This window comes from Pseudochaenichthys georgianus, chromosome 19 (genome assembly GCF_902827115.2).
Source record: "Pseudochaenichthys georgianus chromosome 19, fPseGeo1.2, whole genome shotgun sequence".
NCBI lineage: Eukaryota > Metazoa > Chordata > Actinopteri > Perciformes > Channichthyidae > Pseudochaenichthys > Pseudochaenichthys georgianus.
In genome coordinates this window covers 8469726-8495864 of record NC_047521.1, presented here as the reverse complement: position 1 = coordinate 8495864, position 26139 = coordinate 8469726, and the positions used below count along the sequence as shown (strand labels likewise).

General features: G+C 40.4%; 1 protein-coding gene across 2 annotated transcripts; it reads right to left on the bottom strand.

Moving 5' to 3' along the window:
* On the bottom strand, positions 1-26139 carry slc16a5a (solute carrier family 16 member 5a). 2 transcript variants are annotated; one of them, XM_034107289.2, is made up of 5 exons: positions 25980-26139; positions 22029-22495; positions 10452-10595; positions 8784-9623; positions 1-2239 (listed from the first exon to the last, which is right to left on the bottom strand). In XM_034107289.2, the coding sequence occupies exons 2-5, from the start codon at positions 22387-22389 to the stop codon at positions 1974-1976; spliced, it is 1611 nt and encodes a 536-aa protein (XP_033963180.1). In that variant the 5' UTR covers positions 22390-22495; positions 25980-26139; the 3' UTR covers positions 1-1973. The 2 variants fall into 2 exon arrangements, with proteins under 2 accessions (XP_033963180.1, XP_033963181.1); XM_034107290.1 differs by lacking the exon at positions 25980-26139 and adding an exon at positions 23610-25973.

Genomic DNA, 26139 nt, shown 5'->3' with positions numbered 1-26139 from the left:
CAGTTTCACTGGTTCGTTTATTAAAAGATAAGTCTGTCATACAATCTCTGATTAGGATTTAAGGTAAACTCAGTTACAGTGTGATAAAACTCCTTAGTGCCATACAAAACATTCCTCTCAAGAAAATGTAAGAGATGTAATGATCTAAAGCAGACCATAAATATGTGTGTTATGCTCAGCATGCAGTGTTTAATGCCTCCACAATACATAAGATAAACACATTCCTACTTAAGATGTCAAAACACTGAAGAAAATATATTTAACATGTCAAAACACTTATTAACCTATTTCTTCTTCCTGACTGATAAAGGCCTACACGTCTCAAGCTATTGCTAGGATACATAGGATGATATTCTATATTCTTCTCAATCCCACATACACTGAACTGCTGCCACATTTCTAACTAAAGGAAGAAATGTGGAATAATCCACCACTAAAAGTCGTCCCAACAAAGCATTATTTCGGCCTTTCTGAGTAATATTTGGTGTGTAGCCGATTACTGAGGCCATAAAAAACTAATTGATATATTCGTGACCTGTTTGCACAAAAGTTATGTGCTGCTTTATCTTTTAAATTGAAACAAAGCGCTCAACTGGTACCGTGCCAGTCTGGTATTGGAGTGTCACTTATAAGGTTATCAACTAATCATACATAATGTGAACCTGAATATATATCTTTTTTGTACAATATATGGACATGACCTCGATATATTGTTTTACATGCATTTGCTTACAATAAATGGTGCTAACATTTTAACATATGAAAGAATAAAGGTTTTTTCCTATTATAACAAGATTTGGGCATTAAGCTGATGCTGCATATTTCTTATTAACAGTACATTCATTTTTATTTTTATGATCTTTTATTTATTTAGAAAAATATTTTTCTTTTACATCCTATTCCAATTTCAGAATATTCTTAAGAATTGGCGTTAATAGCTCTTTTAAATGGTGAGCTTGCCTTATTGTTCCGTTATATTATCATCTGCATAAAGTGGTCTTGAAATTGAATAAATAAAAGTTCATTGCAATATTTTTCTGGGATAAAATATTGTTCAACATAAATATTTATCCTGATAGCAGATGAGGGCCTTTAGGTGGTCATTATGTTGAGGCACTGAGTGGAGGAGTAGTACAATCTGAATTATATGAGTTCTTATTGCACATTCAAGGCCCAAATCCTTAAAGAAATGTGCATTTAATGAAATAACCAGAAATTATTTTTACACTAGGTAGCTAGGACAAATATAGAATAATCACACCATATTTTTCTTTAACTCTTATTGAAGCACTCAGGGAGCGACTTCACTCCACTATGTTTGCCATCACTTTGATTTCACCCATTTATATTTCTACTTAGTTTGTGTGTTATACTGTATCATTTAACAGCAGCTAATCAGACCTATTGATAATCATATACTATCATCATTAAAACACTCCAGCAAACATTCAGTGATTTATTCAACAAAGGATCATGTATGTAACTTGGCTTGATAAAGTGAGATTCCTCATGTAAGATAGATTGTGTGATCACATTGATAGGATCAGCAGCATATTTGCAATAAATAGTACAATCACTATAGTTGTTAAGTGCACATCTGTTCATTTAGGTATAAAGGTTGTTTAACATTAATTATTCATTGTGGTTCGTCTTGACTTTTATGGCGCACCAGATGGCGGGAAAGTAAACATTACATTACATTTAGCTGACGCTTATCCAAAGCGACTTACAATTACAGGGACATTCTCCCTGGAGTAAGGGCTAAGTGCCTTACTCAAGGGCACACTAGTGGTGGTGTTCCAGGCGGGATTTGTACTCACACCTTCCAATCTTCAGCCCACCTCACTGGACCACCACTACCCCTAAACAGTGCAACATCTGGAGCACCGAGCTGGCTAGTGCAAACATCCGGAAACAATCTGCAAAGCTGATTGAGTTTGTGATGTGTGTTAGAGGAGGGGGGGGGGGGGGGTTCAGACGCTGGAGGTGTCTCCCTCACACGAGGCCTTGTCTTTGTCTCCCTCTGTGGGCACACTGCGGTACTGGCAGTCCGGAGCCAGGTCCACAGCAGGTCTGGCTGCTTCAGGCAGAGGGGACGGGGGACCCTGCTTCGACAACTTCCTGTCCCTTTTGTCCAGCCAGCTAAACGCCACGATGAGGAACACGCCGGAGGAGGCAACCACGGCACTGCAGGCGAAGAATACGTGGTAGTACTCGCCCGTCCTGTCGATCAGGACTCCTACAACAACAAGAAACATCATCCATTATGTTTTGTCTTTTATGGGTAACATTTGTTTAAAAAAGGTCTTATATTTTTGTATAATTCCCTTAAAAGAACATTTGGTAAATACACAAACAAATTAAGACAGTTTTATTTGGTAGAATCAGGGTTCAAGTTATGTGAGAGCCAATGGGAGTTGAGCTCCCATAAGGAGGGGTCTCAGCTCCCATGGACGCAGTGAAATCATACATCTGTGGGGGTCGCTAATACATTACCAACAACCATTATTTTAATCAGAAATAATGCATGTGTCAATATAATGAGTATTATTTACGTTAACGAGGTAAATAAGCTAAAAGAAAAACATGTTTTCCAAAAGAACAACGCATCTCTTGAATAACAATATGCCTGCCCTGCACCTACAATCTATGCCTGTGAGCGTGCTGCGCGAGCCTAGATGATGTGTGTGTGCGTAGTTGAACCTTTTCATATTTAAGTTTGTAGCAAGAGGGCTGCTGGCAGTCCCGGACTGGCCATCGGGAGGACCGGGAGGTGTCCCGATGGCCTGGCGATTTTTTCTTTTTGTAAGTATTGTGAACGCAACGCTGCACAAATGTGGGTTTGCCTCACACAGGGTGACTGTCAACATCAGTGGTTCTCAAACTTTTTCTGTCAGGCCCCCCCTTTGGAGGAAAAAAAAGTCGGGCCCCCCCCAACACAGAGATTTATTTTGGGGGTGCTGTGGGGTAGCTTGACGTTTCATAGAGGGTGCTCAAACATTTAGGGTTTCCCATTAATGTACCGGTCGCTATAGTGGAACTTTCTACTGCAACACTCCCCACGCATATACACAGTTTACCCGCAACTGTTACAATGAAGGCTCGATATCAGCTCACGGCATATAGGTGTAAGCAGGGGTAAAGTGCTATTTGTATAGGTGGTGTGTGGACCTCACATAGGGGTTCCGGGGGCATGCTCCCCCAGGAAGATTTTTAAATATTGAAGTTAAAAGCATCATCATGGTGCACTTTGAGAGCAAAATGAAGAGATCTATGGATACATCTCTCAACACCCATATGAAACAGAACTGTAAACAGATTTACTTTTTCTTTATGGATATTTTACAAATCACTCCCTTTTAAACTTTATTCTTTTTTTAATGTCATATAGTATTTCATACCTGAATTTATTCTCTTATAACTATAATGATCATATAAACGTGTGCCGCGGAAATAATTGTTTACATTAATGGTGACCAAAACGTTTGAGACCCACTGAGATAACACTGAGAGAGTCCTTTAGCTCACTGAGTCTCTCAGTCTGACAGGAGAGGGCTCTCCTCCACCTTGTTGTTGAAAAAACTCCTTATATCCGTTAGCGTAGCTCGCTAGCACCAGAAGCTAACAACAACGATCTCCGATACCGGTGTGCTCTCTCTCTCGCGCACACGCACACAAAATGGCTCGTTCCACACACACACAGAGCCGAGCTTTAATTAAGTTACGGTTGCTGGTTGTCTGTTCATTAATCTGCCTGTGAGTGTTTTCAGCTGTGTGTGTGATTATGTAAATGAGCTGTGTGGTTGCCCCAACATCATTGGCTGCCCATCCTCTAGTCCGCCTCTGAAGATGGTGATTGGATTGACGTCATCCAATCGCAGAGCACAGCCGGCGCACACCTGCTGGGGAGGAGTACAAAGGCCGCGGACTATCACCACTCTGGAGGCTCTGTGATGTGGGACAGATGCCTCTAGCCCAGCGTTTCTCAAAGTGTGCGCAGAGATGTGATAGGTGGGTCGCGAAAAAAAAAAATTCTTAAAAAAAAAATGTACATTTTTTTTTTTCACATTTATTTATTATTTCTACACTGGTGGAATATCAAAACAACGAGCCGCCCGGGGTGCAAAACGTATCAATGAAAAGTGACCCTCTACCACACAAAACAACACCTGTAGATAACCCAATTTGTGTTCTTTTAAATTGAAAAGGATATTGCATTGTGTTTGTTACTTTCGTTGCAGTTGTATGTCTTAAGTGTAATTTGGCATGCTTTTATTTTGAAGGCAAGTTTACGCTGTTGACAGTTGTTGTTGCTATGGAAACAAGAAACGTTTCACAGTGGGCGGAACTTGTCATAAAGTCCGCGATAATAAAGCCCACCCATTTAGAGGGAAGATATGATTGGTCAATTGTACTGTCATTTGACATTACTCTCGTTCAGTTACTATAGCTGGCCCTCTGTGAATTCATAGCTGGACGTCCAATCAGCTCCTGTCTTCACAGACTCGCAGAGAGGAGCTTCTTTCATTTAACCCTTCACATTCAAACAGAAACTGAATAGGCAGATTCAAAGGATTTATTTCTTTGGAAATGTTATTTTAAATACAATTTAATCAAGTTATTTTTGGTAAAACTATTGACAAATATTACTAAAAACATATTTAAAAAAAATATATAAAGAAAAATATAATTTGTTTTAATGTTTTTAAATATTATTTTGTAGAATATCTTAGGCCCTCAGAGACAGTCTCGCCACTGGTAAAAATCTCTCATACACACGTGTGAAACGCTCTCACAGACACACACAACAGCGTTGCAGTCGGGAAGAAAAGCAATGTGGAGCGAGAGAGCAAGAGAGAGAGCACACCTTTATCTATTTAATAAAGTTGTACAAAATAAAGTAAGAAATCATTCCAATGTGTACTATAGGACAGTAAAACGTTTAAAAGGGGAGTGATTAGTCAAATATGCATAAATAAAAAGAAATAATGCTAACTAGGTAACATAAGATAAGAATAAACAAGTTTAAATGATTTGTTGTGATGATATTCTAAAGATGTTTGGATTATTGAAAAGTATACAGCTCCCTTTCATCTGAGTGTTGAGAGCTGTATCCATAAATTCATGTTGGGCTCAAAGTAGGGCTGCTCGATTATGGCAAAAATCATAATCTCGATTATTTGGGTCAATAATTGATATCACGATTATTAAAAACGATTAACCATTTACTTTGAAAAACATCAACTGTATGTTTTTAACAGTTGATTACCCTGAACTTTAAGTATAATTCAACTGAAAAACCTATTTAAAAAATAAATAAAATCGTTTTATTTCGATTATGTTGTTTTCATAATCGTTGCAAGCCAAAATCGTAATTGCGATTAAAATACGATTTAATTGAGCAGCCCTAGCTCAAAGTGCACCAGATTGATGCATTCAACTTCAACATTTAAAAAAAATCTTCCTGGGGGTGCATGCCCCCGGACCCTCGGGGATGTGACGTCCACCCCCAAATAAAGCAGGTTAAAATAATTAAATTGCATACATTTTATTTTAGTAAACACTGAAAACGGGTCCCACAGACCCAAACAGCACTCAAAGGTTAAAGGTAGCATATAATAATGTTAAATTGTGCTAAATATATACACTGCAAAAAAACAAAAAAGAGGAGTAAAAGTAGCTCACGACTTGTTTTATTTTTTGAAAGTAACCCTCATCCTAAAAAAAGTTGGAGACCCCTGTTATAGAACGATACATTTGACAATTTTAAGCTTGGCCTACCATTTTATTGGAGCGATGAGGAACAGGTGGGGCTTGAAAAGGCCCACCTGTTCAAAGTGGGGAATGACAGAAAAAGTTTGACAACCACTGCTCTAGCCTCTTGGTGCAGTTACTTGTTTGGTTGACATTTAGTGCTTTTGTGTTATGTGTTAAAGTTGTACTGTTTAGCAGCGTGTTAAACCCAGTGCTTCTGTGTGTGATAAGAGATTACCGTGTAAATAAATTCCAGGGTAGCTTAACGGTTAGCACCTGTCGATCAGCAGCAGCTGTGGTTTTTTGCACAGCCTTTTCAGTTACATGTACCACGTTTAACGTGAGGTTTTTGTTTTCCCGTTTATTTAATTATTACTCTGTATGATCTGTCAAACTCCCTTTTGGAGTCCTCCTTTGTTTGTTCATTAGTTAAGTCGGCGCCATTTTGTTTGTTTCAGGCTGCTTGCCTGCCATTTTGTTTCACCCATTTGTAATAAAACCACTTATAACTTTTACCAATTCCACTCTGGTTTGTGTTGCTTCCCTTTGGTTCCCCTAGCCCAGTAGGGAACGTAATAGAAACACAGAGACCCAGACGTAATAGTACTGTATCATATTATTTATTTATTTATTTTTTAAATAACCATTTTTCCTCCTGGTCTCTCGCGCCATAAACATAACAGGGCTCCACCTTTTAAATAAATACATCAAACAGGTTGAAGAGGTAGTAACTGACTTACAATCTGTTAGTCACTGTCAGCTGAGTATGCAAACATGTTAACTGTGTCTGCAGGCAAATGTATTCTTCAACACATATAAGCAAATGAGGTCTACAACTGTGAGTGAATAATGATTAACACATATTTGGATACATGAAAATGGAGAAGCTCTTTCAGGAAAAAGCTTTGGCTTTTAAACTCAGCGCAACTATAATACCCCAACAACAGGCATGACATTAACACTTAGAAAAATATATATTTTACTTAACTTTTATAGTTTTTAGCCATTCAAGTATATTTTATTTTATATATGTTTTGCTTTATTTTTCATCATTAAATACAATTTCCATACGATGATATGAATTCTCTTCTCCACAATATTTGTTTCTAATTTTTATTTATTTTAAGATTTATTTTCCATCTTATTTTGCTTTTTGTTTACGTCTAAGACTTTCCCTGTTTTTATGTTAATTTTCACGTTAAAAAACTATTATATATATTTTTTTAAATATTAAAGTTTTTATTATTATTATTATACTTTTTATTAGTCTCAAACCTTTCTTTTTTTTTTTTTACACAATAATTAATACCAAAAAAGTACATTATATTGCAGGAAAGTATCTATGGAATTATGCAGAATTTGTTGACCCACAAAATAAAATGTTTCTCTTTTGTAATAAAGTATTTTTCTTTATTAGTAACCTAATCCTTTTTGTTCAGTTGTGTAACCACCACTAGGGATCTGGGACCACATGGAAGAGCGACCCCAGTCAGATTCCCAGCGTGTGTGATTGTGTGTTGACTCGTATCTGAGGTTACATCACGGCCTGGCTATTAGAGCACTGAGACTAACATGGAGCATACCTGTCATCTGAGACAAGGAGGCCTCTGCCCTTTCCCCGCTTTGCTCCACAACATGAATACTACCCCCCCCCTCCAGAATTAGGCACAGACTTGTTTCATACCGGATCATTTAACTGTGAGTATGACGATGTTATTTACAGCAACAACCCCGAGCAGGAGGGGCGGAGCTGTCTAGTGCTACATGTATTGCCATTCTCATAACAAACAAAAGCACAAACATGGCAGTAAAACACATGCAGACACACATGCAGGTCATCTGACTTCATGTGCTTTGTAAGTTTATATGCTTTTCCAGTTATCACCCGTCCCCTTGTGTTATGAAGGTGTTTCTGCATGTAAACGGTCTGCAGAGTCACAAACCCTCAACGTACACCCTGTAGCGAGTAAAACTCTAACACAGAAAAGACCTGTCTATGCTGCTCCAGAACACCTCGTTGGACATTTCTTTTTTTCCATTTGTTTCTTCCGTCATAACTGGCAATGTCGTTTATTTGACCATGGCACTGCACCGTTACATCATTTCCTGATCAAAAGTTCAAGATTACAGTATTTAAACAGCTGCTTAAGGTCATTTAAGGTGTGACTGCTTTGACATTTGAAATCCAGGAACATAAGCTCAGCAGGAACAGTGTTTACTAAGGTAATAAATCAAGGTGAGGATTTTGTCATTTTTTTCATAGACTTGACAGCTGCTCTTCTTTTTGCAATTGCTGCATATGTTTTAACTGGATAATTGAATTACGTCATAGGTGTTGATCTTCAAATCAGGAAAAAAAGGAGATCGAACGTTAAGAACAATCGGGCGAACAACGGTGTTTAACATAGACTTCTATACAACTGAACTGGACGCCAAAAAGAGTCGTAAAAACACATTTTAAACATGAAATCTGTCTTTTGTGTTTTCACCAATTTGTCTTCGTTGGATGAATTCTAACAGGGAGAGCTGACTGTAATGAGGCCAGTGATGAGGAAGACAGCAACTCCCATAATGCAAAAGCAAACTCAACTCCTTCTTCTGTTATTGTTTGGATTAAGATATTCCTAGCAGCAGAAAAGTGCACTTAAATCCATAGTGCAATGCACAAAGCAAATAGGTTTTCAAACTGCAGATGGTGGTCAGTTTATTATGATGAATCAAAACATTGTTGATTGATGTGTGCATTATTTTCCAATTCAAAACAGAAAGTACATTATTTCTTGTACTCTAACTGCAGTGCATTACTAGTATGTAATTGGGACACAGCAGGTGTTGGGGGTTTCACCCCTGCCGTCTAACCCAACCAATACATCTTCCTTCAGAGCAGCTCTCTCAATAACAACACTGTTTCTACCAAAGACTAAAATCTGCCAGAGGCTTTTAAATCCAGCTGAGGCAAATCCTATCCAGACCATCTGATTATAATGTGCCCCCAGTCCCTTATCTCTCCCCTCCATCCCCCACTCTACCTGCTAGTGGAGGCCCGATGAGCAGCGTGATGCTCTCCATGACAGCGAGCAGGCCCAGAGCGGAGGGGAAGCGCTTCATCTCCACGATCTCCATGAGGACGGTGAACATCAGGGATCCCACCACACTTATGGACAGCCCGTAGAAGACCACGAAGACGAGCAGCACGGAGAAGCTGGGCCCGATGCAGCAGATAGTGTTACTGAGCCCGTTGACCAGCACCGCCGAGGCAAACACGTAAATGTGTCGCCCCTTGAACCAGGGCATGCTGAAGAGGATGCCGAAGGGCGGCCGCACCACGATGTTGACCATACCCATGATGGAGATCAGCAGCGCGGCGCGGCCTTGCTCCATGTCGTTAGCCGTGGCGTAGGGAACCAGGTAAATCAGAGGCACCACGAACCCCAGCATCATCCAGGTGATGCCGATGGCGTACACGCAGTAACGCGAGTTGTGGCAGAGCTGATCAAACGCCATGTGTTTTCTCAGAGCAGCCACAAAGTAGTTCCATATCCTCCTCATCCACCCTTCTTCCTTCGTCACTTTCTCCTCCTCAGGAGGAGGGGGACCATGGTTCATCAGCGGCTGGCCTCGATGCTTGGGGGGCTGCAGGGGCCTCATCAAGGCTCCACACACGCAGCAGTTTAGCAGCACGGCCCCCAAAACAAGGAAGCTGCCCCTCCAGCCCAGCTCTGTGTGGAGGTAGTTACCCAGGAAAGGTAGAGTGCAAAGTCCCAGCGCCGTGCCCGTGGAGGACATGGCGTTGGCGAAGGCACGGCGACGCACAAAGTAGTGACCGAGGATCGTCACCGCTGGCTGGAAGCTGAAGCAGAAACCCAGTCCTGAAAGGAGAGAAAGACATTCAGAATGGAGCAACATCAGGTATGACATTGTGTTTATTGATTTACAAGATTATGTAAAGAAAATGTGCAGTAGAAAATAGATGCAGCCAGTGGTGGAATTATCAAGTACATTGTCTTTATTGTATTTCCATGTTATGTTAATTTATACTTTTACTCCACTACATCTTAGAAGTCAATATTGGACTTTCTACTTCAATCCAAAGCAGCCAAGGTATTATCTTTTAATCTCTACACCCATGGCGCTGTATACACCTATTGCACGTCTGTCTCTTCGGGGAGAAGGATCCTCATCTGTTTTTTTCAACTTTTTCCCCATTAATTGTTGGGGTTTTCGTTGTACCCTGCAGAGTCTAAGGACAGAGAACTGTTCAAAAACTCCCTGAGCCAAATGTGTAATTTATAATAATGGGCTAAAAAAAATCAAATGTAATTGAGTGAGTCTTTTTATGCTTTGTTAATTGTGGATACATGTCGAGGAAAAACATGTCTCAAGGTAACAGTGGATGAGATTATTCTTATTAGTATATGAATGATCATTTCCGGGTCAAGTATTTCTTTAATTTATTTGTAAGGCCACCTAACTTACTCTAACATACTTTAACTTAAAAACATTATAATTGTTTATACCCATTTACAGATAAGTATAATTTGAAGACACGTTTTTTGTCCAGCTTTGGTCTCCACCAACTCCTAGGGAAAATGCTGTATATGTTACTGCTAGATATTATCTATTCTCTAAATGCTATTATTTGGCGGGCAGGAAGTGAACATTTGAAAAGATTATAAATCAGTGGACGGTTTGCTGACCTGTAATAACCCCAGCTGTGACGTAGAGCTGTTCGATGGACTGGGTAAAGGAGCTGGCAGCCATTCCCAGCCCACTCAGGACGCCGCCCAACATGACTGTCGCCCGGCAACCAAGTCTCTCCACCAGCACGCTACAAAATGGACCTGTGGATCAAATGTAATGCTCTTAGTTTAATGCATACCGGAGCAGAATCAGGCTTACACAAAGGAGAGGTCAGCAGGTCTTGTGTTTATCATTTCTTGTGTTTATCTGTAATCTGTACCAGCTGAATGGAAGCACTGAAAGCATGACTGAACACTTACTTTGTGTGAGTACATGGGCTATAGCTTAAGTATAGCAGTTAGCTTGCTGACCTATATAACTGTGTGAAAATATAATAGGATGCATTTCAGGGAAAATACATAGATAGATGGAGAGGGAAATGACTGCAAAATACCAGCACAAAGAAAGAGCACAGTAAATGTTTACATATCAACATTAGAAATATATACATATTTAGAGAGAGTATAAAGAGGAAGTTACACGTTGGGTTTCCTGAATTCTCAGTGCTGAACACAGCAGGATATATCTGTTAAAGGTCACAACGAGGGGTGGTAAATTCAACCCACGCCTGTGTTGTTAGGCAACAGGGCTGCAAGGTATTGATGGGGATAGTACCTGGACCAAACTGAGCCTCTCAGTTTTTAAAGACTAAGGTCTGCGGAAGTAGCATCAAATATAGAGGATGGGAAAAAAACACGATTAAAAGGGATAGTTGGGGTTGTATGACGTACGCAATCATAGTCAGGGTTTTACCAACACTATACAGAGGTGTGCACTCCCAAAACAGGCAGCAGAAAAGGAAATGAGGCTAACCAATGTCCTGCTGTCTGACTTATGGTATTGAAATTGAGCAACTATTAGTCGAACCGCATAATCCTGCTTTATCCGACCATTTCTTAGTAACTTTTTTAGTACTATTACGAGACTACAAAGCATTAGTCAAAAGCTTCTGCAGCAGAAACCTATCTGTTAGTGCTATAGCCACATTTAAGGAAGAGATTCCACCAATACTTAACTCAATAGCATGTCTGCATGTAAGGGAGGAAACTTATACAAAATGTACACCACCACAAATTGATCATGTTGTTGATAGTGCTACAGATGCGCTGCGAATACAATTAGACTCTGTTGCTCCTTTGAAAAAGAAGAAAATAAAACTACATAGATTAGCTCCATGGCATAATGCCGAAACCCGCAAAATAAAGCAAAAGTCGAGACGACTTGAAAGGATATGGCGTTCCACTAAACTTGAAGAATCTCGTTTAATTTGACATATTATTCTCAATGAATATAAGAAAGCACTGCGTAAAGCGAGAGCAGCCTACTACTCTTCATTAATAGATGAGAATAAGAATAATGCAAGATTTCTTTTCAGCACTGTAGCCAGGCTGACAGAGAGCCATAGCTCGATTGAGCCTTCTATTCCCATAGCACTCAGTAGTAATGATTTTATGTGCTTTTTTAACGATAAAATTGTTACTCTTAGAAACAAAATTAATGACCTCTTGCCTTTGACCAGTATAGTGTTATCATCAGCTCCCGGAAACGTAAGTTCTAATATTACACTAGATAGTAAACTAGAATGCTTTTCAGCCATAATCGTTGAACAATTCAATTCAATGATTCTCTCTTCTAAACCATCAACGTGTATCTTAGACCCAATTCCAACTAAGCTGTTGAAGGAAGTTTTTACATTAATTAGCACTTCTTTATTAAATATTATGAACATGTCTTTATTATCAGGCTATGTTCCACAATCATTCAAAGTAGCAGGGAAAAAACCGCTTCTTAAAAAGCACAACCTCTATTCAGAGGTTTTAGCCAACTATAGACCTATTTCTAATCTTCCGTTCCTCTCAAAAATTATTGAGAAAGCAGTCGCAAAACAGCTGAGTGATTACTTAAAAAACAATGATTTATTTGAATATTTTCAGTCTGGCTTTAGAACACATCATAGCACAGAGACAGCTCTGGTTAAAGTCACAAATGACATTCTAATAGCCTCAGACAAGGGACTTGTCTCTATTCTTGTTTTGCTCGATCTCAGTGCTGCATTTGATACTATCGACCATGATATCCTATTGCAAAGACTAGAGCACTTAGTTGGCATACAGGGAACTGCTTTAGGCTGGTTTAGGTCCTATCTGAACGCTCTCAGTTTGTACGTGTCAGCGATTAATCTTCCACGCAAACCAAAGTTAGCCATGGAGTGCCACAGGGCTCAGTGCTCGGACCTATTTTGTTCACATTATATATGCTTCAGTTAGGCAATATTATAAGGAATCATTCTGTAAATTTTCATTGTTATGCGGATAATACTCAACTATATTTATCAATCAAGCCTGATGAAATTAATCATCTAAATAAAATTCAAGACTGCCTCAAGGAGTTAAAAACGTGGATGACCTTAAACTGTTTGATGTTAAACACGACCAAAACTGAAGTTATTGTACTTGGCCCGAAGAATCTACGAAACAAATTATCTAAAGATATACTAACTATGGATGGCATTAATTTGGCCTCCAGTGAGACTGTAAGGAATCTTGGTGTTATATTTGATCAGGATTTATCCTTTAACGCCCACATAAAATCAATTTCAAGGACCGCCTACTTCCATCTACGTAACATTGCAAAAATCAGGCATATCTTGCCTCAAAACGATGCAGAGAAACTAGTCCATGCATTTGTTACTTCAAGGCTGGATTATTGTAACTAATTATCAGGGTGTACCAAGAAGTCAGTCAAGTCGCTTCAGCTGATTCAAAATGCTGCAGCTCGTGTACTAACCAGAGTTAGGAAAAGGTACCACATTACTCCAGTTCTGGCTGCCTTACACTGGCTCCCTATAGAACACAGGATAGAATTTAAAATTCTTCTTCTCGCCTACAAAGCCCTTAATGGGCAGGCGCCATCTTACCTTAAATAATTCATCATACCCTACTGTCCTACTAGGGCATTGCGTTCCAAGAATGCAGGGTTGTTGGTTGTTCCTAGAGTCTCTAAAAGTACAATGGGAGCCAGAGCCTTTTCTTATCAAGCTCCACATTTGTGGAATCAGCTTCCAGTTTGTGTTCGGGCGGCAGACACCCTATCCGTTTTTAAGAGTGCGCTTAAGACCTTCCTTTTTGATAAAGCTTATAGTTAGGGCTGATTAGATTCAGCCCCTAGTTTTGCTGATATAGGCTTAGTTTGTCAGGGGACATCTTACTTCTTCCTTCTCTCCGTCTATACCTGTACTCTCATGTTCCGATTAACCCAGCTTCCCCAAATGTCTTTCTTTTTGGTGTCTATATACGCCGGGATCCGGAGTCCTGTGTCCTGGATCGCGAGCCCTAGATCGCGAGTCGTGGCTGTGGTCCTGGATCATAGGTCCTGGATGGATATCCTCGTGGATTCATCTTCCTATTATACACACATGCATTTCCAAACATTTGGACTACCTATGTTGCACATTTATTATCTTTTCAATTTGCACACGGCATCTATTGCACGTCTGTCCGTCCTGGGAGAGGGATCCCTCCTCTGTTGCTCTCCCTGAGGTTTCTCCCATTTTTCCCTTTAAACTGTGGGTTTTCTCCGGAAGTGTTTCCTTGTACGATGTGAGGGTCTAAGGACAGAGGGTGTCGTATTGTCATACTGATATTCTGTACAAACTGTGAAGTCCACTGAGACAAATGTAACATTTGTGATATTGGGCTATATAAATAAACATTGATTGATTGATTGATTGATTGATTGATTGATTGATTGATTGATTGATGCTGTGGATGGGGGAACAGCAGCAAAACATCTTGTAGCCATCTATGAAAGTCAATATCTGTTTAAAGGGGCCCTATTGTGCTTTTTAGGGGTTTTCCTTTCCATTAGTGTGTTATATATACTTATTGTATTATATTACTGTTTTTTTACTATTCATTCTACCATGTTGTGTGCTGTTTTATATTGTTCCATGCTCACTGCTTGTAGCACTTCGGGATTTGACTTCAAATATGAAGTGCGTTACAAATGAAACCCATTATAAGAATCTCCCGTGTTCTGTGAGTGACAGTTTTTATGTATTGGGGCTGGTAGATCTGACGAAAGCACAGAACAGCTTTAGTTCCTCATCGGAAGGGGCAATCTGAAGGCAAGGTGAAGTGGACATAATATCCTAAATATAGTTTAAACATCAAATGATGTATTGTTTTGCTGCTGTCCACAGCAGTACATTTCACAGCTTCTCGACTGGTATTCCTTTCTGTTTGTCCAAACTGGGGGTGTGCCAACCACAATCTGTTGTAGCTAGGTATTACTCTTACTATGCTTAATAAGCTCAACAGGCCCCTAATTCCAACCATCCAAAATATTCCTTCAATACTCTGTATCTGCTCATTTTATTGTGTGTACACTCGACTTTTAGTTCAACTTAAATGTAACGTTCAATCACTGATGGGATATCGGAATAAGAGCTGCTCAAACTTTATGCAGCTCATTGAAAAGATAATTCTTATGTTCCAGTCAGATTTATGTCAGCTCAGGAAAATGTCTAACATCAAAGCATTCCTGTGTCCAAACACCATGAAAACTCAAGCAGGTGCGATTTTCACACACCCACCTGTTGTAGCTCCTGAATAAAAAAGTCCCTCTACTTTGCTCTGAATGCAGCAGCTTAAAGGATACGACTGGTGTAATTCTATATGTTCTATGAGTCCACAAATCCCATGCAAATATCAAAACATCTCTCAATAGATCCTCACTTTATTTTGTAGACAGTGGCTCTCAGCCCTGAGGCCACTGGTTCCTACTGAAGACAAACATCTTACAAGCAGATCAAAATTGATAATCTTCTGTTTAAAAAGGCTCAGTCATTTCTGCTGTGCACTGTAGTTATTTTTCAAATGTAACCCAAACAGGAGGAAATGGAGCATTTGTTATGGACCATTTTCAGAAACCAATAATCCGTCTTTTGCTACTCAAGTGAGTATTTGGGGCCGAATGACCGACATATTTGGACATTAGTGAAACACATTATGAATAAGATATATCAGGCGTTAGAATGCACACATAACTTGTTTGTTTTAGTATTATTTGTGGGATTTGTTGACAGTAAGAAATAATAATAAAAATCACTAGACATGGCCTTTAAAATAAAATACAAAAACTGAATGTGTGCCTTTAGTGACCCCCTATGATTCCTTGGTATTCAGATTTGTAATCTCCAAAAGACTAAGCCAACTTTGATGCAATAGAATAGATTGTACAATGAATGTTCGATTTGTAGCTATATTTCAATAAGTATTTTCATTATTAATAAAGAAAATACTTTTAAAAGAAGTTGAATGGATGAATTCAGGGGTCAAAATCAACACATGTTTATGACACATTGCGGATTTGTGCCAAAATGAGTCAAAAACATGCTTTCTGTTGACTTTTAAGAAATGGTGGGGATCAGGTTAGAGTAGTGCGATAGCATTAATATTGCACAGACCGGTACTGATATTGCGACATCACTTTGTATGACAAAAAAAGGGTGCAGGAGCGAATTACTGAGCAACGCCTACAGATAAACTACACTTCACTGCTTTATGTGTGTGGACACAGGGCACTAATTTTAAAGAATGATGATTTTAACTAGTTTTTACAGTTGATGCAGGTGCAGATGTGACAGAAATAGGATGGCAGTTATCAAACCAATCTGATAAATTGCAGCCGTTACAAACTAGGAATGTCCTCGCCTAAAGAAGTCCTTCAACATGCATACAGTACAATCAACAGATCTGTGAAACTGATTTTCTCTACCTAAATCAGTTTCACAAAATTAACAGTAATCTTTAGTTTAGATTGGATAAGTATAGTAGAGATGTGCTTATAGGTTTAAAGTGCTTAAGTTTTAAATGACTTTCACACATGTTTTGTGAATTTTGCACTTAATAATTGGGTAATACCTTGCATTATTTGCATCTATCCTACCACCAAAATATCCACTGACACTTAAAAAAAACTGTTTTTAAAAATAGAAAGTTCCTGGACTGAGTTTGAGTGTCAGACTAACAACATGAAATGTGAAATGATCTTCTCCAGGCCCAACTGCTATCTAAAGGAAATCTCTTACAGTCATGATGTGCTGTCTGCAGCAGCACACAATCCTGCTTTTCACCTAATCTACACAGCTTCACACACAGACGAAAACAAGATGTTGCCAAAAATAAAAAGCTTGATCTTCTATATTGACCTTAGATAGAGATAGCGCTGTGTGCACCACACGGAGAACTAGTGCACTGACAAAAGAATACTATTTAACATTTGTGTCAATACAACACAAGCTTTTAATAGTCTATGTTTATATTCTTTATCAGTATCTTTTCAATGCTAGTGGCAGAGGCCTCAGTTCAGCTTGCCTACCTACATAAAAGTGAGTCATCGGAAATAATGCAAATTCGATGTTTGTATTTTATAATATGAATACCGTTCCTAAAAGTCTTCTAAAAAGCTCCAGAACATGAATCCTCAACATTTTGACATCTCTTTTTCTCTTAAAAGTAACTAAGTTTCACATTAAAGTTTGGAATATTATTATTTCCAACCCTGAAGTCGTGATGTTGAGCATATTAAAGTCCACGTGAGCTATGGGTAATAACCAAACTTTAGTTTCTCATGGAATAATCCTTTCAAAATCAACACGAACCCAGCAAGGCAGTTTAAAACACGCACAAATTCTCTCTCGAGTTTCACTGCTTCCCTGGACAACAACAGCAGGTAGGAGCTAAAGTTACCCAGAGGCTGCGGGGCATTAAAGAGCAACTTAAATGTTAAATTCTTTAATAAACACGTGTGTATCATTCCCCCTACCCAAGCTGTTGCCACGGGGACAGATGCCTGTTCAGCTCTTACTGCGAGGCGGATCTCTGCACCTGAACTGTCTCCACCTCACTGGTGTCATTCAAGAGTAAAAGGTCCTCACGGTCTGCATGCGTTTGTGCCATATCCAGAGAGGATACATCCAATAATAGATTCAATCTAATTACTCTTCCGCTTCTCTGGATACTTTATGTTCAATTTGCAAGTTTAAAACTAATTGTAAATCGTCAGCGATGTGTAAAAGGTTCCTCTTTATTAAGTTAGTTTATGTGAACTCAATTAAAAAAGTTAATCTACCTCAGGATGACTTACTTCTTAAGGGCCCTATTATGCTAATTTGTAGTGTGTGGGAGAGAAACTTTTCTGGAGGGAACTTTGGGATTTTAGCCTTTGCAGACCATTTACATACACAAAATCTATATTATACACTAAAGGGAATGGAAAGCCCAAAAAGGGCCCCTTTCATGGGCGCGGGAAGGGGGGTGCTGAGGGCGCTGCAGCACCCCCTAGCGGCAGGCAGGAGGTGCGGAGCTCCCCTGTCTGAATTATTATTTGACGGTTATTGCTGCTCCCGCTGTGCATAATCCAGGGTAGGATTTTCACGGCGGCCATGACGGCCATGGCCGTCGTAGCCCCTCGGTCTGGCCGTTATGCCCCACAAATAAGTGTACGTCCTACGGCCACCATGGCCCTGATACTGTTAAAATCTCGAAGTTGCTTTAAAAGCGACAAAACAGTGTTTTCTGAACTGCATGATGCTGCGTTCAGAACGGACGTGATGCGAATATTCTCATCGCTCTAACCCAGGCATCCTCAAAGTCCGGACTCCGTTCCGGATCCGGACCGAACCACAACTGTCTCTGGACTCTGAGCAAATTATACTTTTCATATGTATTATCTGTATTATCTGTGTTATCTGCGAGACATCGCCACAACGCAACGAGTCAAAATGATCCGCTATGTCCATAGACTGCAAACAGCGCTCTGCATGTCCTGTTCCAGTGTGTCTGTCAACGCATTGGTCCAATCACATTCAGCATCCCGTCAGCGTTTTTTCCCAAACAATCTGCGAATCAGAGGCACAGTAGAGCGGGTCTTCGCGGAATGTGGGTGGGAAAAATGTGTGTCTCGTCTCTTTCAACCTGTCTGAGTCAGAGCGAGAGTTTAAAAAAAAAAAAATCAGAGCGAGAGTTAACAGCTCATCTAGTTCCATCTGTACTGTAGCTAGTAGCCTAGTTTCACGTACCGGGGTGGCAACTGACACCCTAAAAATAGGCCTTGCCACCCCAGCTGCCACCCCAGTTGGCAGCTTTGTTTTGAAAGAAAAGTTGTGGCTCATCGGACATTTATGAGAGAAAGTCTCTAATGTCCGAGTGCAAGTGAATGCAGCACAAGATGCACGTCATGTAACCCCTCCCCCGGTCCTGGCGCGAGCGTGGACCGTGGACATATGATTGGCGGCGATTTCATTTGAACAGGACGGCGCAAAACGAGAAGCATTCGGACCCAAGCACTGACGGAATGAAGTATTTGCGGTCTAGAGAAGAGACCGTCAGTTTGGCTGTACTCAGCATTGAATCAAAACGCACTAAAGTTTAGTGCGTATCTTAATACGTTTGTGAGGCGTTTTGCTGAACAAGATGGTAATCTCCGCATTCAGCTGTAATAGACATGTCAACTTGATGCTCTGCTCACAGATGAGCATACAAAACTATTAAGATGATGACCTTACGTGTGTAAATATATTTTTTTCTTTGAGGGGGTCTGCCCCCAAAAAACTGTTTTAAGTCCTGAGAAAGTCAAATAAGACGGTGTGTAAAACTACACTACCCAGCCAAAAAAAATAACCACTTTGATTTAACTAGGCCAGTAGTTGAGGACTTTCCACTGGATAATAACTGAAGTATAAAAGAATGCATGACTGAAGTGATGGAGACCATGTTGAAGGCAAACAAAAAGAGGAAATAACAGGTAAAATCAAGCAAATCCCCCTCTCAGATTCCACAGCAACCAGAAGAACATAAATACTGGCTGGTGATTTGATTAATCAGCTTTGTGATGGAATAAAAAATGCACAGTGCATTTCCTTAGCTGTGGATGAGTCCACTGACACCACTGACAATGCTCAGTTGCTGGTGTTTGTGAGTTTTTATGATGAGGCAAAGGGGGAGTTTGTTGAAGATGTGTGGGGCCTGACGAACCTCAGTGGACACACAAGGGGGCAAGACATTTATAAAGCAATAATGGGAATGCTGAATGAAAGAGAGCTGCCTTTATTCATAACTGTGCAGCTCTTACACTGCGACTCTGATGGGTCAAGCACAGACACAATAACAATGAAAACTGCTGCATACAGATTATTTTTGTTTTTGCAACCTCGTGTTAAGAATCTTGTTGCAATTGTTTAAAAGTTTAAATGACCGTAATAAACGGACCTTTGACTTATTGAAACATTTATTTTGGACCTTTAAGATTTGTATTTGAGTACCCTTGCTCTAACCGCTGGAGTTTCATCGTGGCTGTCAGCTGTGTTTACTCCTGTCATTCAAACAGAACACGCTGGAGAGGGGGCGGGGCTTATTTCCATGTAGATACTGTGGTGGAAATCAACTGCGACAAAATGAACATATTTTACCGTGATTTATTGTAATACACCTTTCAAAATGATGCCGAAGTAACTAAATACTGATACCGGTTAGTAAAAAACATGAATTAATGCTTTGACAAGTCTGCAGATAAGACGGCAAGCGAGAAACCTTTTAAAATGCGTGTTTTCTGAATGGATCAATCAGGCTAAACTAACCTTTAGCTGCTCCGTCCACACTCACAACTACGTCCTAAAGACAGAACACACACACACACACACACACACACACACACACACACACACACACACACACACACACACACACACACACACACACACACACACACACACACACACACACACACACACACACACACACACACACACACACACACACACACACACACACACAACACACACACACACACACACACACACACACACACACACACACACACACACACACACACACACACACACACACACACACACACACACACACACACACACACACACACACACACACACACACACACACACACACACACACACACACACACACACACAAAACATTTGGACTACCTATGTCCAAATGAAAAAATGTTTCCCTCAATGGCCTTTGTGCTCTGGCATGTGGCCTTTGCGCCCTGAAAAAATGTGGCCTTGCCCCTAAAATGACGAAATTCCAAGCCTGGCATAATCTGTGTAATATGTAGCCACTAAATTCCACATTGTTGGTAAAATAATATTTTGGCCAGCCCCGAATGTTTTTCCTGTAGCCCCGGACAATTCTACCTCAATAATATAATACATTAACCGTGCTTTACGTGAACCTCATCATGACACTCGAGAGGACGACAGTACTGTAATTTCCCGTGTTCAGTGAATGCAACAGAGGCAAGACACCAGACCAATCAGAGAGTTGCATGGAAATAAAAGTGTGCTTGTGTCATTCAAGCTCATGTGTGTGTGTGTGTGTGTGTGTGTGTGTGTGTGTGTGGAAATAGCACATTGTGTGTGTGAGAGAGAGAGAGAGAGAGAGAGAGAGAGAGAGAGAGAGAGAGAGAGAGAGAGAGAGAGAGAGAGAGAGAGAGAGAGAGAGAGAGAGAGAGAGAGAGAGAGAGAGAGAGAGAGAGAGAGAGAGAGAGAGACTGGTGCCAGCAGCAGGGACCGTGTTGTTAACATCAGGTTAGCTAGCTGCACTAACGGACATACGGAGCCGTTTGTTCCTCTCAGACTGAGAGGCTCAGGTGAGCTAAAGGACTGAGTGTTTAGATAGTTAACTTTAGTCTAAGTTATCTCAGTGGGTCTCAAACGGTTTGGTCACAAATTATTCAAAAGATTATTTCCGCAGCACACTTTCATATGATCATTATCGTTATAAAAAAAATAAGAGGATAAAGGAAAAACAGTTATGAAATACTATATGGCAGTAAAACAAGAATACAGTTTGAAAGGGGAGTGATTTGTAAAATATCCATAAAGAAAAAGAACATCGGCTTACAGTTGTGTTGAGAGATGTATCCATAGATCTCTTAATGTTGCTCTCAAAGTGCACCAGATTGATGCTTTCAACTTCAATATTTAAAAAAAATCTTCCCGGGGGAGCATCCCCCCGGACCCCCCTAGAGGAGGTGAGGTCCACTCCCCACTCGTAGAAAAATAGCACTTTACCCCGGCCCTGCCTATATGCCGTGAGCTGATTATCGAGCCTTCATTGTAACAGTCGCGGGTGTACTGTGTATTTGCGTGTGGGGAGTGCTTTTGTGCGTGCTCGATAGTGCCCGTAATAGTGTTCACTGGAGTCCAGCACCTCCACTCAAAATACCTTCCCGCGCCTCTGGCCCCTTTAATATAAATGATCTGAAAGCCTTTAAGGCACCACGATAAGAGTCTTTTCTTGTAGTTGATCTAATAAAACAATAATCACCCCTTAACCTTGCCCAAAAATGCCAACAACAAAAAAATACAGATGTAGAAACCATGGCTCAGGAATCGAGGTCTGAGTTAATCCATGCATTTGAGGAATTGTTAAACCGCCAGTATACAGGAATAAATGACAGATGAGGAAATAATAAAACAGAGCCCAGTTATGGTCTGCCTGCTTTACCTCCTGCGTGCAGCACTGACGTCATGATGGAGGGCACCCAGGAGGTCTCGCTGTTGGAGGCGTGGAACTCATTCTGCAGGTCGGTGTAGAAGATTCCCACGCAGGAGGGGAAGGCCAGGGTCAGAGCCAGCACTACGATGGTGGCAGCCAGCACCACCCATCCCCAGCCACCGTCTGGAGCTGTGACTGTTCCCGGCACAGCCACGGAGCCCCCGCTTCCACCTCCCTGCCCCCCCTCCTCGGATTCACACTCGTTGATCTCTTGAACTTTCTCGATGCCGTTGGACTGCTCCAGGTCCCCGGAGGCCTGGGAGTGGAGGCAGCCATCCCTTGTTTCTCCGGTTCCATTTCCCTGAGTCATTTTCTGCTGGGCAGCTCAGGAGGGGCTCCTGTGTTAGCTCTGGAGGGTGTGTGATTCCCTTTCCTGCCCATGTCACTGTGACTGCTGCTACCTTCGACGAGGTAAACTAGGACGACAAAAGCAAACAATGCATCAGGCTGGGCAGAGAAGCTAAAGAGGTGGGAAGCTTTTATGGACGGGGTGTAAATCTAGTTTCATTACAATACCATATTATATTGATTCCTTGGATATATTTGCTGATATTACAGAGGTATGATTTCCATTACATTCAGGGCCCTTTGGTCGATATAAGGAGATATCGTAAACCCATTTAACACAATCAAATACGATAATAAAATCTCACACAAAGCAAACATGACAATGTCATTACTGGCCTCTGTAGGAACAAGGTGCACTTAGATGGAATTGATAATTTGCTCTCAGGTAAAACATCACTGTTTCTTATAGGATAAATATGTAAATCGTTAGATCAACCAATAAACAATCAGATCTCAGATGTAAACATTTCTGATGTTATATTTCATTCCTTTTTGGTCTTCTGAAACAGTTTTTCTTTTATGTACTGCAATGACAAGGTCTGGCAACAAATTATAGAAGGAGCATTTCGGAAAGAATTGCAAATGATTCGGGAAACGTACCAAAGTGAAAAAAGAATAACTGAAATATAACAACACATTTAGCATCTTTAATAGAGTTTCACAGGGTTTGGAACATGTGGGGAATACTGTTTGGAGCTTCAAGGCTACACACACACACACGAGTGAATGGAGAGAGGCAGACTGAAGTGAACAATGTCAACATTCCCTATACACACACTGATTTGCCAAACCACTTATCAAATGCTCATTCACACACACACACACACCAATGGCACAGCCTACGGGAGCAAATTAGGGGTTCAGTATCTCGCCTAAGTGGGCTTGCAATTATGCACACACACACACACACACACACACACACACACACACACACACACACACACACACACACACACACACACACACACACACACACACACACACACACACACACACACACACACACACACACACACACACACACACACACACACACACACACACACACACACACACACACACACACACACACACACACACACACACACACACACACACACACACACACACACACACACACACACACTTCAGGAACTCTAAAACAACCCTTTGACTTCTAACCTCCCGTGCAGCATGCCTCACTTGTTCAGTGTAGATGTGCTCCAGTTTTATCGGCAAAAATCCACACCTAGATGTTTAAAATCTAGTTAACAAAGGAGAGAGAGGCCTGCAGGGTTAAATAGTGGCTGCAAAGGGCATCTGGCTAGCATGAGACTAGCATGCACTTATGAAAACCCTTGTGAATGAATGGCCCTCTGTGCAAATGCTCCAGTAGAATTCCCCCTGGAGACTCTTCATATTATTTCCAGATGTACCGACGACTGAGCAGAGCAACATCCCCTAAGGTTAAGTTGCTGAGTATGTGATTAATAGCTAATGTTACTGTACTCAGAAATGTCCTGTACACTCTGTCTCATCAAATATTTCACATATATGTATTTAGAATATTTTACAAATGCTTTAGCTCATGACACAAAGAGACAAACAAAAGGAAAACTACTTATATTTAAACAAAAACACTAAATCACATGATCAGAAAATACAGATAAACATATCAGAATAACTTGAAGTGCTTATCAGTCTGGATACCTATTTAGTTGAATCAACACATGTTGCAAAAAGCAAAACATTGCAACATAATGCAAGTTCACAAATAACTTATAAGAAAATACTTGAATTACCTTAAAAAAAAGTGCGATATATGGACAATCTTTGGCAGTTTGTATTTCAAAGTGTGGCTTATTGTTATATACATACATGGCTGAGCGATACGTCCAACATCTGGGTTATAGCTCATTTCATATCTCCATAACGCTATAAAGCAGGATTTCCGGAAAGTCAATAAACAAATGGATTATTTATATCCACGTGGTATTAGTCTGTTTTTCTGCACTCCTTTGTGGATTGAATACTTGAAAAGTGAACTTTAGTGGAGAATGAACATCCTGTAACAGTTTCAAGTGAAAATAGAAAAAAACTAGAAATACTAGGGTTTGTTTGCCTTTATATGTTCTATCCTAATAGACATGTACAATTGTCCTAAATCGCATATTCATTTTTCCAAGAATGGCGAATGTTTTCTAATTATTATTAGTTCATGATTTAGTTTGTTCCAAATGTTAAGCTATTCCCCAAGGCTATTGTGAGATATCACATTCAATGGAATGGACGTACAGACAACCATGAAAAAAACATTAATAAACATTATTGTCTACCAATATTGTGCAGAGAGAAGCCTGTCCTATGTATTCTGGGCTAATGGAGCTTAAAGGGTGGAGAAGCATGTAACAGGAAGGATGCACGTTGGAGTTCCAGCTGGTTAATCGAGTGGTAATGTAAAGTGTGGAGAAAAAAACAATCATTTAAAATCCCGTAAAAAAAAAATCAGATTTTAGAGTAGACATTTTTGTAGTGTGAAGTCAGACTTTGCACCACACTATATGTATTAAAAGACAGAAAATAATGTATATTCCATCACAAAAATCAAGAAATTATTATTATTCTAATTTATTTCCACTTGCGCGTTTGTGGCTTTGTGCAGAGTTAGGTTGAGCAGTAGTTTGATATTTACTCTAGTGGTCTTGGCAGTTGGCAATGAAGCCAATATGCAGGTTCACACAAATCCGTTTCTTATTGAAATTAAATTGCGGTCTACTTTTTGTGAAATAAATAGAAAAAAATCCCCTAATGGTAAGAAAAAGCTTTTGTTGTTTTCTGGAAATAAGTTCAGAACAGTATTGGTAAAGCACTTTATAGACCAGAACCAAATGGCAGGAATGTTTTTCAGCATGACTGTCTGGTGCCTTCCCTTCATATTCCTCTTCCTGAGTGTGTTAAGGATCAGTGAGGGGGGGTAGGCAGGCTTCACATATCTCTGCAATCTGATCCACGGAGCCTTTCCTGCAGCCTTGTGTAATCATGCAAATACAAAAATAAGTGTCCCTAAAAGGTGTTTGTAGAGAACATACAGATAAATAAAAGTGATGCTGGACAGCTAATCCTTGCTGTGGGACAGCCCATGGAGGGATGTGAGCGCTGCGTAAGAGTCGCCTGTTTAACATGTCATAAAGTGGAATTTGTTTACTTGCATAAGGCAGCAGAAACGAGCTATTATCCGCATTAAAGATGACTTATTTTCACATTTTAAACTGTCTTAACGCGCAGGTTTTTTTACACATCCACCCACGTGGAAACTCGCTAGGATTTCGTGTTTTGTTTTCGGGTGGAAAGATGCACATAAACACGGTGCAGACTCCATTACATCCCTGTCACATCAAATCATCTTCTCTCGGCAGAACTACTGTCTCGCTTCCAAAGAAGTATTACCACGTCTTCTGTTCCTAAAGTGTGATATCACCCTAAACATCACTGGGTTAGCACTTCGGAGTCAAGAGGAAGCGGTTTAACCATCAATGTCTTCCGTGAACTAACAAACAAATGCTGAAACATCACCTTTTTTTATTGTTGGTTATGGTTGTCCAGCTCCCCGTCGGTCCCACACACTCGGGCGCGGTCGCTCCTCGATTACTGGCGGGGTAGTACCATGGGGCAGACCGCTGACAGATCAGGGACTGCTGCTACTCGTCGCGGAGCTCCAGCAGCGTCCGCCCGC

Coding starts and splice junctions, on each gene's coding strand:
- slc16a5a (XM_034107289.2), bottom strand. CDS start 22,389: ATGACTCAGGGAAATGGAACCGGAGAAACAAGGGATGGCTGCCTCCAC. Junction 9,624..10,451: donor CACAGCTGGGGTTATTACAG/GTCAGCAAACCG, acceptor CTCTCCTTTCAG/GACTGGGTTTCTGCTTCAGC. Junction 2,240..8,783: donor CATCGGGCCTCCACTAGCAG/GTAGAGTGGGGG, acceptor TTGTTGTTGTAG/GAGTCCTGATCGACAGGACG.